At 34.3% G+C, this 20,320-nt stretch overlaps 1 protein-coding gene across 1 annotated transcript; it reads left to right on the top strand.

Moving 5' to 3' along the window:
* The first annotated feature begins 726 nt into the window (after window positions 1-726).
* pcyt2 (phosphate cytidylyltransferase 2, ethanolamine) lies at window positions 727-19,970 on the top strand. Its single transcript, XM_056447770.1, has 13 exons — window positions 727-989; window positions 6,217-6,305; window positions 6,390-6,551; window positions 8,507-8,573; window positions 8,693-8,777; window positions 8,859-8,900; window positions 9,349-9,487; window positions 9,624-9,706; window positions 10,586-10,663; window positions 14,411-14,476; window positions 16,986-17,051; window positions 17,129-17,217; window positions 17,289-19,970. Exons 1-13 carry the CDS (start codon window positions 877-879, stop codon window positions 17,401-17,403), a joined length of 1,194 nt encoding a protein of 397 aa, XP_056303745.1. The 5' UTR covers window positions 727-876; the 3' UTR covers window positions 17,404-19,970.
* Window positions 19,971-20,320: the final 350 nt, after the last annotated feature.

Here is a 20,320-nt window from a genome sequence, read left to right as displayed (position 1 = left end):
TAAGATATACAGTGCTCAGCGTAATTGTGTACACTCCATTTTGAAAATGAATATTTTTATGCATTTCTCAGTGGATATAGGCAATGTATTTTGGTGCATTTAAACAAAACTGATTTATTAAACAGATATATTTATTAAAATAATATTTTAGTCACCAAAGATGTTTAGACATTTATATATATTACAATTAAATTCAAGCAAAATATTAAAAAATGAATTACAACCTACAACATTTCAATTCAATTTTTTTTTCTTTTTGCTTCTCTTGATTTTTCCTCTTTTTAAATTTTGTATTTAATATTTTTTTTATTACATATTAATTTGTGTGTACTGGTTTTTGGACCGTTATCGTAAGTTATTTTGTTAGATAAGCTCCAGATTTGGCCTCAGTATTGACTAATCTGTATATGCACAAATATAATATTGTTTAGCTTCCTATGAATTTAGAAGATAGATTTGTGACGGGTGTATTTATATATGCTAAGCACTATATGTATGCATTTCTATTTATTTCTCTACTTAAAAAACAAAAACAGGATAACATATCTAGCATGTGAAATTAATAGCTCAAATATTATAATATTGTACCGACATTCAAACACTAACCATAAGAAATAATTCATTCAATTCATTTCTGTCATGAGAGTTTACCACTACAAGGAAATCCCGCGCGAAGCTCTAATCTGGCGTCACTTCCTGAGAGTAGGGGGGCGGGGTGTCGTGAGGGGGCGTATCCGTTGCGCGTCGCATCATCTACGTTGCGCACACTCTCGGGGCGTCTGGAAGGGCGTAGAGACTTCGCCGGTCATTCATATCCGCACGGACAATTACTACCGCTTATAACACCTCTCCGGGGACTTCATAGGCTTCAAAAAGATGATCAGGAACGGAAGCCATGCGGTAGAGCAGGAGGACCGAGCACAGCCGAGCTCCTCGACCCACAGCCCCGAGAAGAGGAAGCGGGTGATCCGGGTGTGGTGTGACGGCTGGTGAGTGACGTCACTGTCATGCGAAGATACGATATGCGAAAATTCATCTCTGGGTTTGAGGAAAAATGGGTTTTATTATCATATAGTTGAACAAAATATACACTGAAACGGTTTTACTTTAGAATGTGAGTTTTACCATGCTATATCGTACGGTGTTTACTGAGAAATACCATGTTTTTCGTGCTGCGGCAGTCTATGAAGTATTATAACGGTGCAGGTTATCTGTACCATGGTACAGTTACAGTATTACATACTCTGGTAGATTAAAATGTATTTCACCGTTTTATACCAGGATATTTAGCGATTACAGTATTGCTTGTTATTGAATTTCACTTAAGAATACCAGGGTATTACTATAGTAAACGTGTATGAACACTGTGGACGTACCACAGTAAAGTGGTGCCATAGTTGGATGCCGTGGTGCTTGACATTTAATATAGTATATTTAAACGTTTTATGAACGTTTACAATGGTAAACATGTCAAAAAAAAACATGGTTTTATTGAGGTAAATGTACATTTCCATCCCCAAATATCTATTACTGTACATAAATGTACTTGAGATTTGATGTGTATTTTATTATGGTACTGTACTGTGTTACGAAGAAGTACCATGTTTATTTTGTCATGTCATGTCATGTCAGTCTGACATATAACTACAAAAAGTGCTTTATCTGCAACATGGTACACTTACAGTTTGACATGGTATTACCACAGTACGGAGCCTATCATTGAGTGATTACTAGTATTAATGGTATTTTGAAGTATACTATGGTATTCATGGTAAAAACATGGTAATATTGTGCTAAATATTGTTGGAATTGGTATCTTTATTTGTTCAACTGTGCTGTTCAAAGTTCAGAGGAGTTTAGAAATCAATATTTGGTTAAATGACCCAGATTTTTCAGTCACAACAAGTGAAAACATTCGTTATTCTTTTCAGTTTTGAGTGTGTGTGTGTAAAAACACTCCCAAGTTACAAAATTGTTTTTTTCTTTGTTTTTTTAAAATGCCATCATCAGGCTTTTTTTTTTTTTTAGACCAAAACAATTATTAATATTTTGCACAAAACTATAGGCCATTTCAATGTGGTCATGTCATTGGCCCATGAACATTTCCTGCTGCTTGTTATCAAACTATTTCCTAACTGTAAGAGACAATTCAATCATAACTTCATGTTAAAGCAGCTATCATGATGTTATTTATCAATATGAGTCTCTTTTTGTATTCGTGGAAGCGTTGGGACCATTGTTTTTGTTTACATTCCTCAAAATGGTCTATACCTAATAAATATGTTATCAACTGCACATTTTATAAATTAATACACTGCTAAAAATTGCAGGGTTCAACACAATTCATTCATGTTTTCCCAACACAATTCGATTCAAATTTAAGTGGATTGAAAATAAAACAATTAAGTTGTCCCAAACAATCTAATTAGTTATGTTGCTTCTGTTCATCTTAAATAAATAGTTTATACAAACAAGATTTTTTTTTGTGTAAATTGATGATTAACTTTATAATAAAAATAGTAATTACTTTGTGCAGTTTTATTTTTTGTCAAATGCTTTGAGATGTAAATTTTACAGCCAAGCTAAGGATTAAAGGATAAGGATATAAAATAAGGATTGTTATTATTATGTTGACAAAAATGTATATCGAAACGGTACAATTAAAATAAATACTAATAAATAAAAAAACAATGATTAAAATGAATAAAACTTTTCTTATTTAATTGTTAGGTATTTATTCATTTTAATAATTGTTTAATCTTTAAAATGAAGTTAAAATAAAACTAATAACTACAAAATTACTACAATAAATGACTAAAATGCTATTATATCCAAATGAAAAAGCAGTTTATTTCTTCCCCAAACACTACGTGAGTATAGAAATGCTACTAAAATTAATAATAAAATGTAAAAAAATCTGCAGTGCAGGTTCAAAGTTGTTTGTGTCTTGTGATTGCTGAGAACTTTTACAGTTTGGAATTATAAAAGTCACATTACCTGTTTCTCATGCCTGCGCTAATGAATTATTCATATCATGCAAATGATTCAAATGCATTTTGGTGTCTGCATCTAAATAAAAAAAATATATATTTACATAAATTGAAAAAGTTTTAAATGTAAGCAAAGGGCAGTCTTTAATGTTTGAAATCAAAAATAAAATTAAAATGTCAAAATATATACGAGAAAAATGTTCTTTTGTTATTCAGCATGATTATTTGGACATATTGTTAAAATATATATAAAAAAATGTGTGATTTATGCAAATTATTATTATATTTATTTTAAAAATATATAGTTGACAATATGGTGTAACTTAGTAGCTCTTTGGGTTGTGCACTGTGATCCATTAATAGAGACTTTTAATATGTAAATAATATCATTTAATACCAGATATGCCTGACAAGATTTTTTAAGGTGTTATAAATAATAAACAAATATATAAACAAATAAATATAACTAATATACAAACTATTGTTACACTGAATGTCATTTTCTGGATATCAAGATCAAAATATACAAGTGCCATTATTTTTACTCAAAAAACAAAACAAAACAAAAAACAGGATACATTATAGTTAAAATTAATTTGGCCGCAGTAGAGGCTTCGAAATGACACACTTAAAATGTAAAGATGATATCTATATTTTCATTCCTCCAGTTCGTTCAAAGCACCTCAGCGTTCCTGTATGATTGATGAAATGAAACTGACTTTATAAATAACCCATCGTGTGAAGTGTGCTGTCCGGCAGAGGATCATGGGAGATGGAATTTGAGATTATGTCCTCATGTAATCCCGCCGGCCTGGCTAATGATATTACTAGGGGAAAGGGCTGGTTGTGGTTAGATAACACACCTGGGCTCTAGTTACCACAGTCTTTTGTTTAGCTGTTATATATGCAGTTATGCCTTTTATCATCTGCACAGCCGCTGTCTTTGAATGTAGGTCATGTTTTGTTGACTTTTTATTAATACTGTGTTTAGATTTCTAGGTGCGTGGTGTAATTGTAAGTGTTTAAAGGTCTTCATTCTGTCTCACAATTATTAAACAGACCAAACCATCATTTTATTTATTTATTTATATATATTTTTTACTATATTTTAAACAAAAAAAATGATACACAACGCATATCTGCGCAGTACTCTATGCAAATTCTAGATGAGACCGAACTGTAATTTTATTTTATTTTAAACAAAATAATGATACACTTATGAACAAGTATCCAAACAAGCACAAAAACACTGCATCATAACCTACAAAATATATACATATCTGAGCAAATCTCAAAAACGACAAACAATTTTTATCAAAAATGGAATCAACTTTTTTGAGCTAGTAACTCTTGTTTTCTTTCATTTTCATTTCACTTTGTCTTGTTGTTTCGTTAATACTAGTGCTGTGAAAAGATGATTAGGGATTAATCGCATCCAAAATAAAAGTTTGTTTTGGCATAATTTATGTGTGTTCAGTCATACTGTGTATATATAAATACACACATGCATGCATATATTTGTGAAAATAGTTTTGTTTTTATGTTTGATTGTGTATATGATACAAATTATATATAAATGTAAATATATATGCAAACAAGTTTTGTATGTTTTTTTTCCTAAGAAATACATATATACAGCAGAGAGAAATAAGTATTGAACATGTCATGTTTTTTCCTGGGAATACTGTTTCTAAAGGAGCTGTTGACATGGAATTGAACCAGATTTTGGTAAAAACCCAAACAACACAAACATCAAAACAAAACAAAAAATCTGAAAAATTAGTTATGTGTGAGACCAATGAAATGACACAAGGAGAAAGTCCTGAACTACTGAAATTTATTTAAAACTTTTTTTGGTGATGACAGCTTAAAGACTCCTCTCATATGGAGATTGAAGTCACATGAATTGCTCAGGTGTGAGTTTTCAATAAAGTGTAAAAATCTTGATGGTTCTGTGGGTCTCGTCTGTCAAATCTGATCTTTAATTTGTATTTTATATTGGATTCAGGTCAGGTGATTGACTGGGCCATTCTACAGCTTGATTTTCTTTCTCTGAAAGCATTTGAGAGTTTCCTTGGCTGTGTTTTGAATCATTGTCTTGCTGAAATGTCCACCCTGGTTTCATCTTCTTCATCCTGATAATGTAAATGTTAGACTGAAGCTGCGAATTTTAATTTACAATGAGAAAGGGCAGAGTGTTGCTGAAGAACTATTGAGAGATTTCAGCTGCTGTCTGGGCTTTCCCTGCCTTTCTACACCTCTCTTTCTTCATGTGTTCAATACTTTTTTTCTCTGCATCATTTAATTTTATTATGTATTTATTCTTTGCATTTATGGATTTGTTTGGTTTTTACTAACATCTGTGGAAAGCTTCAAGTCAACAGTACCTTTAGAAATATGTTTTTATGAAAAAAATGGTGATGTGTTCAATATTTATTTTCCCCGCTGTATGTATGTCTCTCTCTCTCTCTCTCTCTCTCTCTCTCTCTCTCTCTCTCTCTCTCTCTCTCTCTCTCTCTCTCTCTCTCTCTCTCTCTCTCTCTCTCTCTCTCTCTCTCTCTCTCTCTCTCTCTCTCTCTCTCTCTCTCTATATATATATATATATATATATATATATATATATATATATACATCATACACACACATCATGCACACACACACACATATATATATATATATATATATTATCATAATTATATATTTTTTTATTATGGATACAATTAATCATGATTAATCTTTTCCCAACACTAATTAAAATGAAACAAAAGCAGTGTTTAGCACTTTAGCATTTGTACAGCTATATTTACGAAATGAGCAAGGCCAAATATGCCTAAATGCTTATAATTATAAGATAAAAAAGGCAGAAATTAATGAAATTCAGTGACCTTATGCAGGAGAACACCTTGCACACTGTTTTTCTAAGGTAAATGAACTGAAATCTTCATCTCTTCTTCACTTATTCAATTCAGTTCATCTTTATTTCTATAGCACTTTTACAATGTGGATTGTGTCAAAGCGGCTTACCAAAGATTCCAAGAGTAAAAGCCATTACACTTCAGTGTGTGGAACATTCCAGCAATTCAGCCAGGCAGAAAAATAGTGTTTAAGGCTGGTGTAGTTCTAATAATAAACACTGCTTCAATTAGATGTTCACAGGTTTACGGTATATGAAATAATACTTAAACCCTGTCTTCGGCTATATTAATTTCCACATTTGTCTCTGCAGCTATGACATGGTGCATTATGGCCACTCAAACCAGTTACGCCAGGCCAAGGCAATGGGAGATTATCTGGTAGTAGGTGTTCACACAGACGGTAAGCTTCACACTTCATATTTCTTCACCTGAATCACTCTAATGCTGTAATAGTATCTAATGAGACATTGTCTTTCACCTTCAGAGGAAATAGCCAAGCACAAGGGTCCTCCAGTCTTCACACAGGCAGAGCGTTATAAAATGATACGGGCCATAAAGTGGGTGGATGAGATCGTGGAAGGGGCGCCGTATGTTACTACGCTGGAGACGCTGGACAAGTACAACTGCGATTTCTGCGTGCACGGAGGTGAGTATCAGTATCAGTAGCCGTCTGTAACTCTGTAGCTCAGTCGGCCTAGCACGGCGAACTGCAAGGTCATGGGTTTTGAGTTCCAGGAAAGGCAAGAACTGATAATAATGTGCCTCTTGAGTGCAAGGAAAGTCGCTGCTGCCAAATGCGCTGCACTAATGTTAATGTAATATCTTTAACCCTTTATAGGGCACCCGTTGGAGTGTTACTGGAGTTATGACAAGTCTTACGGCTTAAATAATTTAGTTTTATTGTAATCTCAGTCAATGAAGTTACTATAAGTGTTAGTTTTAGTGTTAAAAAGTGGTTATTATTCAAATACAAAAATAAATTACTCAAAAATGGTCATATTTTAGTGTTTCATAATCAGTTTCATCTTCTTTAATTTTTACAAAGCCTGTCAAATCTGTGAGTGAAGTCATTTGAATATTTTAGAAGGTGCCATATTTGACACTTTTAAGGATTATTTTTTTATTGAAGTCTGCTTATTTTGCATCATTATGGTCATAATTGAGTCATATTTGTAACCCTTATTGATAGCCTGTTTTTGTTCCTGTTCCTTTAAGAGCTGTGTATGTTTGTAAATGATGTTTTGATTAAACATTTCATCGATTAACATTTATTTTGCACCAAAATAGTCATTATTTAGTTAGTTTGTAATTATTTTCATTCACTTTCTTATAATTGACCACCAGTTTTTGTTACTGTTCCTTTAAGAGTTATATATATAAATTCTGTTGATTGAAATTAATTAGGATTGAACATTTTTGCATATACAGGGTGTAAGCAGGAATCCCAAAGGTACTTTCAATACCTTTTTAAGACTTTTTAAAACCCTTTTAAGACCTCATTGCCACTTCAATTTCTAATCAGTATCAAACCTTTAACTTAATAAACAGTTGTCAATAAACAGTTGTAGTTAAATAAATCAATGCAGCACAACCAAGCAACAGAACTCGGATAAGCTCGCAAGAAACAAAGTTGAAAGAATAAACTACACAGTTGTTTTCAGCGACTTTTTCAGCCACTGTGTAAGCTCGTTTTTCTCCAACCAGGAGTACGCAAACTTATATTTTCACATTTTATATTTTCATATATATATATATATATATATATATATATATATATATATATATATATATATATATATATATATATATATATATATATATATATATATATATATATATATATATATATATATATATAGGTGAGGTTCTTGTTTACATATACCGGGGCAGTCATAGTAACTCAATTGCAACTGTGTGTAAATATATGTTAGTTTTACCATAACATTACTTTATTAAAGGTCCCATGAAGGGCTTAAAATGTGCATTTTTATTCTGTGTTTGACGTATTCTCAACTAATGAACGAAGACGAAGAGAGGGTGGGACAGAGTAGCTCCTTCCCTTTTTAAAAAACACCCAATAGTGTTTTGTTTTATAACTGCTCTGCTAGTCAGAGTGGTTGAGCTCAAGCGCATCGAATTAGAAGTGTCTTAAGGGAAGAGGGGGGGGGGGGGGGCATCTGATTGGTCAAGATTAGATGAGAAATCTTGATAAGTATAAAGGGGACGTGAAAAAAAATGTTGTTCCATTTAGGCGGAAATGACAAACTATCAGCATGTTTATATCTGTTTTATATCTTCTAAACGCAAATTGTGTTATTATTTTGTACCGCACTAGCTTAGATAGATACCATTGAAGTCTAAAATACTGATACTAACATCTAAAAAACATTTAATTTCATTAGACCTTTAATATGTAGCATTTATAAATGTTTATAGTGATTGCTTTAATATCTTTTAAAAGTGCTGTACACTGTTGTGGAAGTAGAAGTAAACATTATGCGTAATTGAGTTTTTCGTAATCAGTAAATAATCTAAAATGTGCACACCAGTCTGAAATAATATTTTGAATTGAGTCTGAAATAATGTCTTTTATTCTGTTAGATGACATCACATTGACCGTGGATGGGAAGGATACATACGATGAGGTGAAGAGAACAGGCCGATACAGGTAAAGTTTAACAGGCCTCGTACATACATCTGTGGCACACCACTAGATAATCACCCAGTGGCGAGTGTAACAACTGCTCAATTCTTTTTTTTTTTTTTTTTTTTTTTTTTGGTCAACAGGGAATGCAAACGCACACAGGGAGTGTCTACGACAGACCTAGTTGGTCGAATGCTCCTGTTAACAAAAGCGCACCACAGTAACATTGTGAGAACACTAGCATTTATTGATTCAGTTGATTTATTCTTGAAATTCAGTTTCTAATGCGTAATCTACACACCTTTTCAGGACAACGCAGCCTATCAAGTGCACACGGATAATTTTGGGAAGGTGAGTTGATCTGATATTCATTTTAATATCATACTATTTTTATCATTCAAATATTGTAACCTGCCCTCATACACAGTGACCACAAGAGGTCAGGGTTGACTTGTAAAACATACAAGCAGAATGCAAACAAAACTGATTGAGTTTCATTTAATGAGTAAATGAGAGCAAAAATTCACCTTCGAATGTACTTAGTGAATAATATTAATTATTGTGAATGAATTCTAACATAATTGAGAATAAAATAAACACTTTGACATCCTTGTGGTTAAAATACGGTATTACTTTCATTTTAATAGTACGTTGTCTCATATTACAGATTGAACCTGCTCTTTTAATCCACCATTCTGTACATGACTTTATATTTAATATTTATATGTGGCGTATTGATCATTCGACCTTTTGGCATTTCCAGAAGTACAAAACATTTACATTTAACATTTCTCCTCAGGGTCCTAAAGGACACAGCCCATGGACCGGCGTCTCTCAGTTCCTGCAGACGTCTCAGAAGATCATCCAGTTCGCCTCAGGAAAAGAGCCGCAGCCAGGAGACACCATCATATATGTGGCCGGAGCGTTCGACCTCTTCCGTATCCTTTTTTGAAAGCCTGAATGCCTCTGAAGAAATCCAAAAAGCTTGGAAAGACACAAGAAATTCAGGTGGGAAATGACGAAAGTGATGAGTACTGGTTGTGTGTTTTGGCCTTGACTGTTTTACCCATAAAGACATCGGTCATGTGGATTTCCTTGAGACGGTTCACAAACAAGCAGAGAAACCTTACGTCATCGTCGGACTGCACTTTGACCAGGTGTGTTTCCTAACAGACACACATACTTGTATTTATGGTTTAAAAGGACTGTCCATAGGCATAATGTGTTTTATACTGTAATAACCTAGTATTATTATTATTATTATTATTATTATTATTATTATTATTATTATTATTATTATTATTATTATATGGCCTTACCCAGGGCTTAATTTGTGCCGGAACACTCTTCACTTTCGTCCGCAACACCCCTCCGCCATACACCTTCAACACCCCTCTCCCCGCCCTACACTTTTGTTCACGACGCCTCTCAGTCCTCCAGTAACATGCCGGATCTGTTACCTTGATCTGTTCTGAGACCTTGCAATTCACAAATTAAGCACTGGCCTTAGCCCAACCCTACCCCGTACCTTGTTAAGTTAGATTTTTTTTTCAAGCATCTTTGTGTTACAAGGACACATGTGCTCCTAAACCACATTCATATATTACAGCTAGGTTATATCCATGTCATCATGCAATTTTGTGTGCACAAAAACCACATTTACATGCACACACGCACACATTTTGCTGACTCCACCAACATTGTGCTCAGAAGGGCATTGTGCTCAGAGCAAATTTGCCATAACAAGCTGTTTAAATGATCATTAAACTCCTGATTGGACAAAAAAAACTCATGTGAACCATTAAAAGTGAGTTCAAAGTCAACAACCATGGCATGACGACACATGGACCTGTTTTACACAGTTTTTGAACTTCGTGGCCTCGGGGAACTTGAGTAAGCTCCTTAAAAGGCTAAATATTGTACACGTTATAGATTTATAGATTAGTAAAGCTGAGTGAAACACTTTTACAAAAATAAAAAATGTGCATTGATGTGCTGTTTCGATTTTAGATTGTGTCTGTGTCACTGTTTTGTAGGAAGTGAACCGCTACAAAGGGAAAAACTACCCCATCATGAATATTCACGAGAGAACCTTGAGTGTGCTCGCTTGCAGAGTAAGTGCATAATTTACCACCTCCACCAATCATTTGTGTTCTGCATAAATGGCTTACCATCGACTTTATTGTTACTTGACATAAATGACCGTCTCCTCCAATCTTTTCTAAGTGTTTAACATAAATCACCACCTCCTCCAGTCAGTTCTTTGGGTTGTGCATAATTTACTGTCTCCTCCAATCATGTTTTATTATGTTGCATAGATTTATAAGTTGCTTTTGTATTCCTGGCGTTCTTGCTTAAAAACAATGGGTTGCTGTGTTCGGAGGGAGGGAGGGATATTTAAAGAAAAAAAAGGAGGATAGCATTATGAAACATCTGAAGGTCAAGATAACAGACATCACAAGTTAATTTAACTCCAAGCCTATTAAAAATCTCATACTTTGAGCTTCTCCAAGCCACAGCGCACACTCTCTCACAGATCAGGCACATACCTAAAGCATAACGTCACGTTCAGACAGAACCCACATTGAGCTTTCGGTATCAGAAACATGCAGAGGAACTGCAAACCTCCCTCACACTGGGATGTCTATGAAAACCACACGTGCATGCCTTTCTGATGAACAGCTTCAGGATTTTAAAACTCAATTGATTTCAGTGCTATTAGAAGATTTAGAACTGACTATTCATGGCTTGAAAATTGAATCATATGTGAATATCTATGCGATCCTATAATATATTTGGGAGCATTTCGGAGAGGGCAAATAATGGTTATAGTGTGACCATATTTGTAGTTTTCATAATGTAACAGACTTTTTCATACTTTCATTTTCTTTTCGGCTTAGTCCCTTTATTAATCAGGGGTCGCCACAGCGGAATGAACCGCCAACTTTTTCAGCATATGTTCTACGCAGCGGATGCCCTTCCAGCTGCAACCCATCACTGAAAAACACCCATACACTGTCATTCACACACAGACACTATGGACAATTTAGCTTCACGAATTCACCTATAGCGCATGTGTTTGGACTGTAGGGGAAACCGGAGCACCTGGAGGAAACCCACGCTCACATGGGGAGAACATGCAAACTCCACACAGAAATGCCAACTGACCCAGCCGAGGCTCGAACCAGCGACCTTCTTGCTGTGAGGCGACATCGCTACTCACCATGTCGGCCCAGTTGGACTTTTAATAGCAGAAAAAAATTATCATCATTATTATAAATATTGGACCTTCATTTTGGAATTGTTGCGCAGATGTCAATAAGTCATCGCAGCATTAGTTAGATTGTTGTTGCTGGTTTTTGTTAGTCCTGATTTGTGTAATAAATTTGTTAACATACAATTTGCAGTGGTGCTCCTAAATTTTTGCTGGTGCACCTACTTTTTTTTTAAAGTTGGGAGCACCCTATGCTATCTCACGGCAATTCGTAACTTTTTGATTTAGGGATATTACACACTGAATCCGAAATTTTCATCTGTAATTTTCACACATTAAAAAACTAATTCGACCTCATGTTGTGTGAGTCGTATTGACACACTGCCTCTGAAACTTTCGTCTGTCATAAAACAATTCTAACCGGTTTTGATTTAGTTTGTTTTTCGCATCTGAAACAGCACTTTGAGAGGTGTTTTGACAGTTCAGAGCCACCTTACAAGCGAACAAGCAAAATACAAAATGCCGTTACTTGAGCCACAGAAAACTTCATGACAAACATGGTGCATAATATAAGTCAGAATGTGGTGGGCAGCTGAGAACCCATATATGCCGGATTCAGTGACTGGCACACCTCTCCCCTGCTGCTGCTCGGTGTCTGTCTGTTTGTGTGTTTGTGTGTGTGTCCATACATTTGACTTACTGCTCATAGACATATTAGAAAGCATGGTCTGCTTTCGGTCCGTTGCTTCAACACGTCAACGCGCCCACCATCTATTATAATGTCTATAGGTACTGCTAGTGTCGGTTCAGGATTTGTTTACATACGTGAATGTGTGAAGTATCACAAGCAATGTATCACATTTGCACTGATTTCCTGAAATAAACTTTGCATTTTGGGAAAATCGTAGCACTGCTCTTCGATGAGGAGATCTCTCCTTCTTTTCTATCAGGGCTAGTATAAAATGAACACAATATGTAGTCTATTCCTCTTTTCTCTTTCTACTTTGGAGAAGAGAGAAGAACAAAGTATCACAGCTTAAACTGACCAAAATGTTTTGCGTTTTTTAAAAATTGAATAATAAATACGCGGCGGACGCAGTGTGCGAGGTTTGTTTACATGACAAATTTTTGCGCATATGGATAGGAAAAAAACGCATACGAATATTTCAGACTTCAGTGTACAAAGACCTTTAGTGGCTAATTCATTTGGAATCGGACGATCTCATTCGTACAATTTTGTATGATTTGCTTTTCCCCCGGTGACGGTTGGGGTTCGGTGCCACGCCTCCTCTTAAATTCATACATTTTCGTAGGATTGAACTCTTACAAATTAAAGTAGTTAGTATAAAATAGTTACATGTTCTCGTGAGATCAGGCTGGAACACCAGTGCAACCAAGTAAAAAAGATAATTTCAAGCATTTCAATTTGGAACTTTAGGATAATACAACTTGGAGGACAAAGGGAATTTGGAGAACCTGCAGTTGGAAAAGTTGGAGCTTTTAGAACACGGAGCCTGAAGAACTTATAATAATAGTAGTAATAATAATAAAAGTTATAATAATTCCTTACATTTATATAGTGCTTTTCTGGACACTCAAAGAGCTTTACACATTGGGGGGAATCTCCTCATCCACCACCAGTGTGTAGCATCAACCTGGATGACGTGACGGCAGCCATATTGCCCTAGACCACACACCAGCTGATTGATGAAGAGGAGACAATGTAATGAAGCCAATTATAATATGGGGATGGTTAGGAGGCCATGATGGACAGAGGCCAGTAGGCAAATTTTCGAAGGACATCTTGGGATTTTAATGACCTAGCTTTCCCATGTGGTCTCCCATCCAGGTACTGAACGGGCGCAGCCCTGCTTAGCTTCAGTGGGCGACCATGTGAGAGTAGCAGAGCGCTAGCTGCCGGACAACTTGGAACTTGAGAACATTATGAGCTTGGAAAACTGAAAAGCTACAGACTCCATGTTATACCAGATACTCTGTATAATCAAGATAGAGAAATTTAGAACTTTAGTAAGAGAGTATACATCACTTCTGTCAAAATATGTGTTGTTGGTTTTTAGTAATGCACAAGTAATTGCAAATGACCCAAATCGCGTTTTATTTCCAATGTATGAAGTACTGCCATTGGGGAAGAGATACAGAGTTCCTTTGTGTAAAAGTAATCATTACAAGAAATCATTTATAGCAGTGTCCATTGGTATTTTAAATGGTAAATTACCCTGAAGATCTTTTAAATCTCATTGATGTTGGCAAATGTTACTTGTTGTCTTTTTTTGTATGTGTACTGAGTCAAATGTACTCTTTGAACCCAAGACAAATTTCCTGAAAAAAGACAGTAAAGTACAACTCATCTTTTTCTATAGAGCTTCATGCTAATGTCTATAGCGCTTTTACAATGTAGATTGTGTCAAAGCAACTTAACATAGAAGTTCTTGTAAACTGAAATGGTGTCAGTCCAGTTTTCAGAGTTCAGTTCAGTGTAGTTTAATTTTCACTGCTGAAAATCCAAACACTGAAGAGCAAATCCATCAATGTGTAGGTCAACAAGTCCCAAACCAAGCAAGCCAGATTATATATTTAATAATAGTTAAATTAAGTTTTGACTATTTTTTTTTTCTTTTGTCTTCAGTATGTGTCTGAGGTTGTCATTGGGGCTCCGTACGCAGTCGAAAAAGACCTTCTGGATCACTTTAAGGTACAGTACTGGTTCTGCTTTACATTGTTCATTCACTATAGGGAATAAGAAACTGGTTGTCATGTAAGCGCCTTCTAGACACAATAACACAATGAGAGGCTTTGAATCTGAAAAGAACGAGGTTTGTGTGGCACACACAGTGCGTTGTTGAGGCATAAAGCTGTGTGTGTGTGTTGTGTGGAGCTCTGGGAGAGCAGCCAGACTCAGGGTTTAGTGACAGACCACTATTTCAGCAACTCTGCATTGTTGTTCTCTAGGGAACAATCTAGAGATTTACTGCTCGCCTCTTTAAAAGGAAACGCTCAGACAGTTACGGAGAGTTCAATCATACATTATAGTTTAACTTCACAGGGCCCAACAGAGTACTTAGGATGTTTTTGCAGTGAAGATGGTGGAAAAAAGACAAAGGATGAACAATGTATTGGTAACCATATTATATATTAAAATGTTTTAGTATTTCAGAAGCCCTAAAATTATATCCAACTTTCTTTCTCTACATCTAAATATTTTTGATGCCTGCTTTAAATCAGTTTTAAACTCTTAGCATCCACAACTTTTATAATTTGGAGAATGTGAACATTGAATCAAGAACTGCAAACTAGAACTGAATGTTGAGCACATGAAACATTAAGAATGTATAGAACACGAAAGTGGAATATGGAGATCTTACAAAAACTAGAACTGCAGAATGGGGCACACCTAAAACATTTAGAAAACAGAAACATGAAAATAGAACTTTTAGAACTTGGCAAACTGTAGAACTTGAGAATTTAGAACTTTTAGGTTGTGGAAAATATGAACATATAACTTGAAGAACAGCAAATTGGAAAGTAAAGAATCTAGAACTTTTAGAACAGAATATGAATGTAGAATGAAATGATAGCAAACTACAGCAATAGAAGTGAAGAATGCTGAGAATCTAGAATGTTTTAAACTCTGAGAACATGAACACTGAACCAAAAGATCCTACAGAACTTCAGAAAAGCACACACCATAGAGCTTGAGAACTGTGAGGATTTAGAACTTTTGAAATTTATAGTATATAAACATAGAAACTGAAGAACATCTAAAACGGCAAAGTAGAACTGTATAACGAGAACTTTTAGAGAATATGAACATAGAACCTGAAGAAATCACAGACCTTGAACATATTAGAACTGGAGAAGGCTAAGAATTTAGATCTTTTTGAACAGAATATGAATGTAGAATGAAATTAAAGCAAACTACAGCTTTATTAAAGAACTCTGAGAATCTGGAACATTTAAAACTCTAAGAACATAAACATTGAACCCAAATAATGCACAGAACTTGAGCAAATTACAACAGGAGAAGGTTCAGAATGTAGAAATTTTAGTACAGAACATGACGAACTAAGGAAATTTAAGAATCTAACAATTATTTTAAACTGTGAGTACTGTAGAGCTAGAGAAATGTGAGGGTTTAGAACTTTTGGATATTCTAGAATATGAACCTAGAACCTAAAGGAAGCACAGAAGTTGGCAGATTAGAACTGGAGAAGGTTAAGATCTAGAACTTAAAAAAGAACTTTAAACTGAGAACATGAATGTGGAACCCAAAGAACCTACAGAACTTAGAAAACGGTATTGTAAACTGTGGAAATCTAGAACTTAAAGAACATGAACATACAGACTGAAGAGCTTACAGAACTTGGAAAACAAGTACTGTAGAGCTAGTAAACTATGAGAATTTAGAACATACAACATGAAGATAGCACAGAACTTGGCAGATTAGAACCGGAGAAAGTTAAAAATCTAGAACTTTCAGAACCAAATATGAAGAACTAAGGAATTTTAAGAATCTAGAACTTTGAACTCTGAAAAAATGAATGTAGATCCTGGAGAACCTACAAAACCTCAAAAACAAGTACTGTAGAGCTAAAGAACTGAGGATTTAGAACTTTAGGATATTATAGTATATGAACAAAGAATCTAAAGATAGCACAGGATTTGGCATATTAGAACTGGAAAAGATTAAGATCTAGAACTGAATATTTTTAGAACAGAATATGAACGTAGACCAAACTTAAAGCAAACTACAACTACAGAACGGAAGAACTCTTGAGAAACTAGAACTTTTAAACTTTAAATAGCTTTAAACTGAGAACATGAACGTAGAACTTAAAGAACTGACAGAACTTGGAAAACAATACTATAGAACTTAAAGAACATGAACTTAAAGAACTTGGCAAACTACAGCTGGATATCTGTGAACACAGAGAACCCTGAGAACCTTCAGAGAAAAGTCAGAGAATGAGGAAACTATAAACAATCTCAAACAAATTTAGTACCTTTTAAGAAAGTACTACAAAAAAATCAGGAACAGAAAACCTTAGGAAAATTAAGCTATAGAACTGGAGAACCTTTTGAGCTTGGACAACTTCTTGGCACTTTTTAAAACTTTATTATAAAAGAGCAAAAGTATCAGATAATTACCTGATAATTTCTCCGGTTCTCAAAACCATACACGTATCATTTACCTTTTTTTGTAGGTGGATCTGGTGTGTCATGGGAAAACCAATGTGTTTTCTGATGCAGACGGAACAGACCCTTATGCTGTGAGTAAAATCTTCTCAAATGGATCTTCGAATGCTTTTCTAGTCTATGAATAAAATAAAATTTCCCCACTTTAAAGGAGCCAAAGAAAAGAGGCATTTTCCGCATCCTGGACAGCGGCAACAATCTGACCACTGACGACATTGTGCAGAGAATCATTGAGAACAGGTTTGTAGGATAATAAGAGCAAAAATGTTAATATTTACGAAAATATGCAATGGTTTCTTTTTGTACCATAGGTTGCAGTTTGAAGCCAGGAATCAGAAGAAGGAAGCAAAAGAAATGGCTGTTCTCCAGGCTTTGAAGCGTAAAGATGATTCTGTGAAAAGTGAGGCAGCTCTTGCGAAGAATTAACCAAACCAAACTAATCGGTTTCGTTGTAGAACAAATTCACCCCTGGACTCATTGAAAAATACATTCAGTAATGAACAGTTAGGTATTTAAAAAAAGAGGAGGACAAGGACTTGTTTTAAATCATACGACTCTTGTTTGAAGAAAATGCACTTTGTTGTGTGCAGATAGATTTTATGGCACCTATTTAATGGGTTGAAAACTTTCTCTCTGGATGGGAGGAACACATTAAGCAAATGCTTTTACATAATTTATGAAGTTTATGGGAAGATTGTGTCATTTTTAACCATTTTTGAAAAAAAATTTATTCCAGCTGCTTATATGCTTACCGAAGGAAAAATTCACATCGACTCTGATCGTATCCGATCATACTAGTGAGGTTAATCTCACTAGTGAGGGTGAGCCTTGTGGTGTCATTCAGGCCACATTTTACCCCAAAATCAAAAGAGTAGTGCTTAAATACACTGGCCCTTTTAGAACTATTAACTTTTTTGCATCTTGATCAAATTTAAACTAATATTCGAATTACTGTAAAGTATAATGAATGTTTAACTTTTATTTTATTGTGATGTTTACTTTATTATGTAAATTAGCAGTCTAGAGCTTTTAAAAGTTAGGGAAGATAAAAAACCCTGAAAATTTACAGAACCTGCAGACTACAACCTGAGATCTCTGGGAATTTAGAAACATAAAAATAGAACCTGAAAAACTTGCAATCTAGAACCACAGAACTCTGAGAATTCAGGACTTAGAAAACAAAACCCAAGGATCTTACAAAGTGGAACTTGAGAACTCTGAGAATTTAGAACTTTGAGTACATGAACATAGAACCCACTTAACTTGCAGAACTTATAATCTAGAAGCAGAGAAATCTGAGCATTTAGAACTTGGAAAACATGATCATAGTGCAAGGAGAACTTATGATCTAGAACTAGAGAACTCTAAGGATTTCAAACTTCGACAACATGAACATAGAACCCAATTAACTTGCAGAATTTATAATCTAGAATCAGAGAAATCTGAGGATTTAGAACTTGGGAAACATTAACACTGAACCTGAAGAACTTACAACCTAGAGATCTCTGAGAATTTTGAACTGAACATAGAACCTGAAATACTTGGAGAACTTACAAAATGTAGTCTCTAGAACTGGAGAACTCTTGAGAATATAGAACTTGAAGAACATAATCAAAGAACCTGAAGTACTCTGAGAGTACTTACAAATTGTTCTGTGTAGAATTGGAGAACTCTTGAGAATCTAGAACTCTGAGAACATGAACATAGAACCTGAAGTACTTGGACAACTTAAAAAATGTACTGTCTAGAATTGGAGAACATGAACATAGAACTTGAAGTACTTGGAGAGCTTACTAAATGTACTGTCTAGAATTTGAGAACTCTTGAGAATCTAGAACTTGGAGAACATGAACAGAATCTTAGATACTTGAAGAATTTGCTAAATGTACTCTCTAGAACTGGAGAACTCTTGAGAATCTAGAACTTGCAGAACATGAATAGTAAACCTGAAGTACTTGGGGAACTTATAAAATGTACTGTATTGAATTGGAGAACTCTTGAGAATCTAGAACTTGGAAAACATGAACAGAGCATCTGAAGTGCTTTGAGAACGCTTGAGAATCTAGAACTTGCAAAACATGAACAGAGCATCTGAAGTGCTTTGAGAACGCTTGAGAATCTAGAACTTGGAGAACATGAACAGAGAATCTAAAGTACTTGGAGAACTTACAAAATGTACTGTCAAGATCTGGAGTACTCTTCAGAATCTTTGCATAGCAGAACTGAAGGACTCTAAGAATCTAGAACTTTAATGTATGTATATAATTGTATAAAACTGTATAGACTTTTTTCTCAATTATGTCAAAATGCAAAAAGTTAATGACATTTAACCTGATTTTGTGGTAAAATGTGGCATAATTCTGTATGTTTAACAGATTTTAACCTGAGTATATATAACTCTAGTGGTGCTGCGTTTTCCTGTAGTTAAACTGTAAATTTGATATGAGTGTTATTTAAAAACAAAAGTCTAGAGTCACACATCTGGCATTTTTACAGTCTTTTACCGCTTTAATTTTCTCTTTCTCACCTGTAATATTTATGATCGCAAGTCTTTGACATCAGGTGATTATTAGATATATTGATCTTACTGATCCACAACCTTAACCACAAATCGAACATCACATCAACATTCATTTTAACAAGCCACATGAGTCAGAATTTTAAAACTGCTTTTTCTCCCTGAGCTTTTATCCCATTTGAATGCAGTTTTATCTTGTTTTTGACTTTAAAGACCATCGAAGCACCTTGACGCTTATTTTTTGTTTTGTTTGTTTGTTTGTTTTGAACATCTTCTGTGCGTTTTGGGTGAATTGCTGTGGAAAAAAACACTAATTTAATGTCTGTACGTTGCAGAAAAATGTTGAGTGACCAATACTGAATGTACTGTTAGACGCGAAACGCTCTCAGACAATCTTTAATTTAATTAATTCATCACAACACGTCAACTAATTGCAAATTAATTTGCAGTTTACACAATAAAACTATCAAAAAAGCTTGCTTTGGGTGTTATTTATGTATTTGTTTTGTGTATTATGTATTTGTACTTGTTTTAAAATCAACATTTTATATATAGAATAGTGTTTTTATATAATAAAATAAATATAAATTTAAAACTCATTGATTTATATTGCTAGCTATAGTAGTACATTTAATAATAAACAAAGTTTTATTGGAAATATTTATATTGATACTTCATATCAAGTTTAATTTGGATTAAATTATTTTAATTTTGCTGTAGCATATATAATTTAAATTAATTAAAAAATGTTAAAGTTTTATTGAAAATATTTAAATTGATGTAATATTTAAATTAAATATTAAAATATTTTAATCTTCATATTAA

The sequence above is a fragment of the Danio aesculapii genome, chromosome 22 (genome assembly GCF_903798145.1).
Source record: "Danio aesculapii chromosome 22, fDanAes4.1, whole genome shotgun sequence".
Lineage (NCBI taxonomy): Eukaryota > Metazoa > Chordata > Actinopteri > Cypriniformes > Danionidae > Danio > Danio aesculapii.
Note: the sequence above shows the minus strand (reverse complement) of the source record. Positions and strands in the feature narration are given on the sequence as shown.

Excerpts from the sequence above, each read along its gene's own strand:
- pcyt2 (XM_056447770.1), top strand. The coding sequence starts at position 877 with ATGATCAGGAACGGAAGCCATGCGGTAGAGCAGGAGGACCGAGCACAG. Across the intron at positions 6,306-6,389 it reads AGTAGGTGTTCACACAGACG|AGGAAATAGCCAAGCACAAG; the intron begins GTAAGCTTCACA and ends TTTCACCTTCAG. Across the intron at positions 17,218-17,288 it reads CAGAGAATCATTGAGAACAG|GTTGCAGTTTGAAGCCAGGA; the intron begins GTTTGTAGGATA and ends TTTGTACCATAG.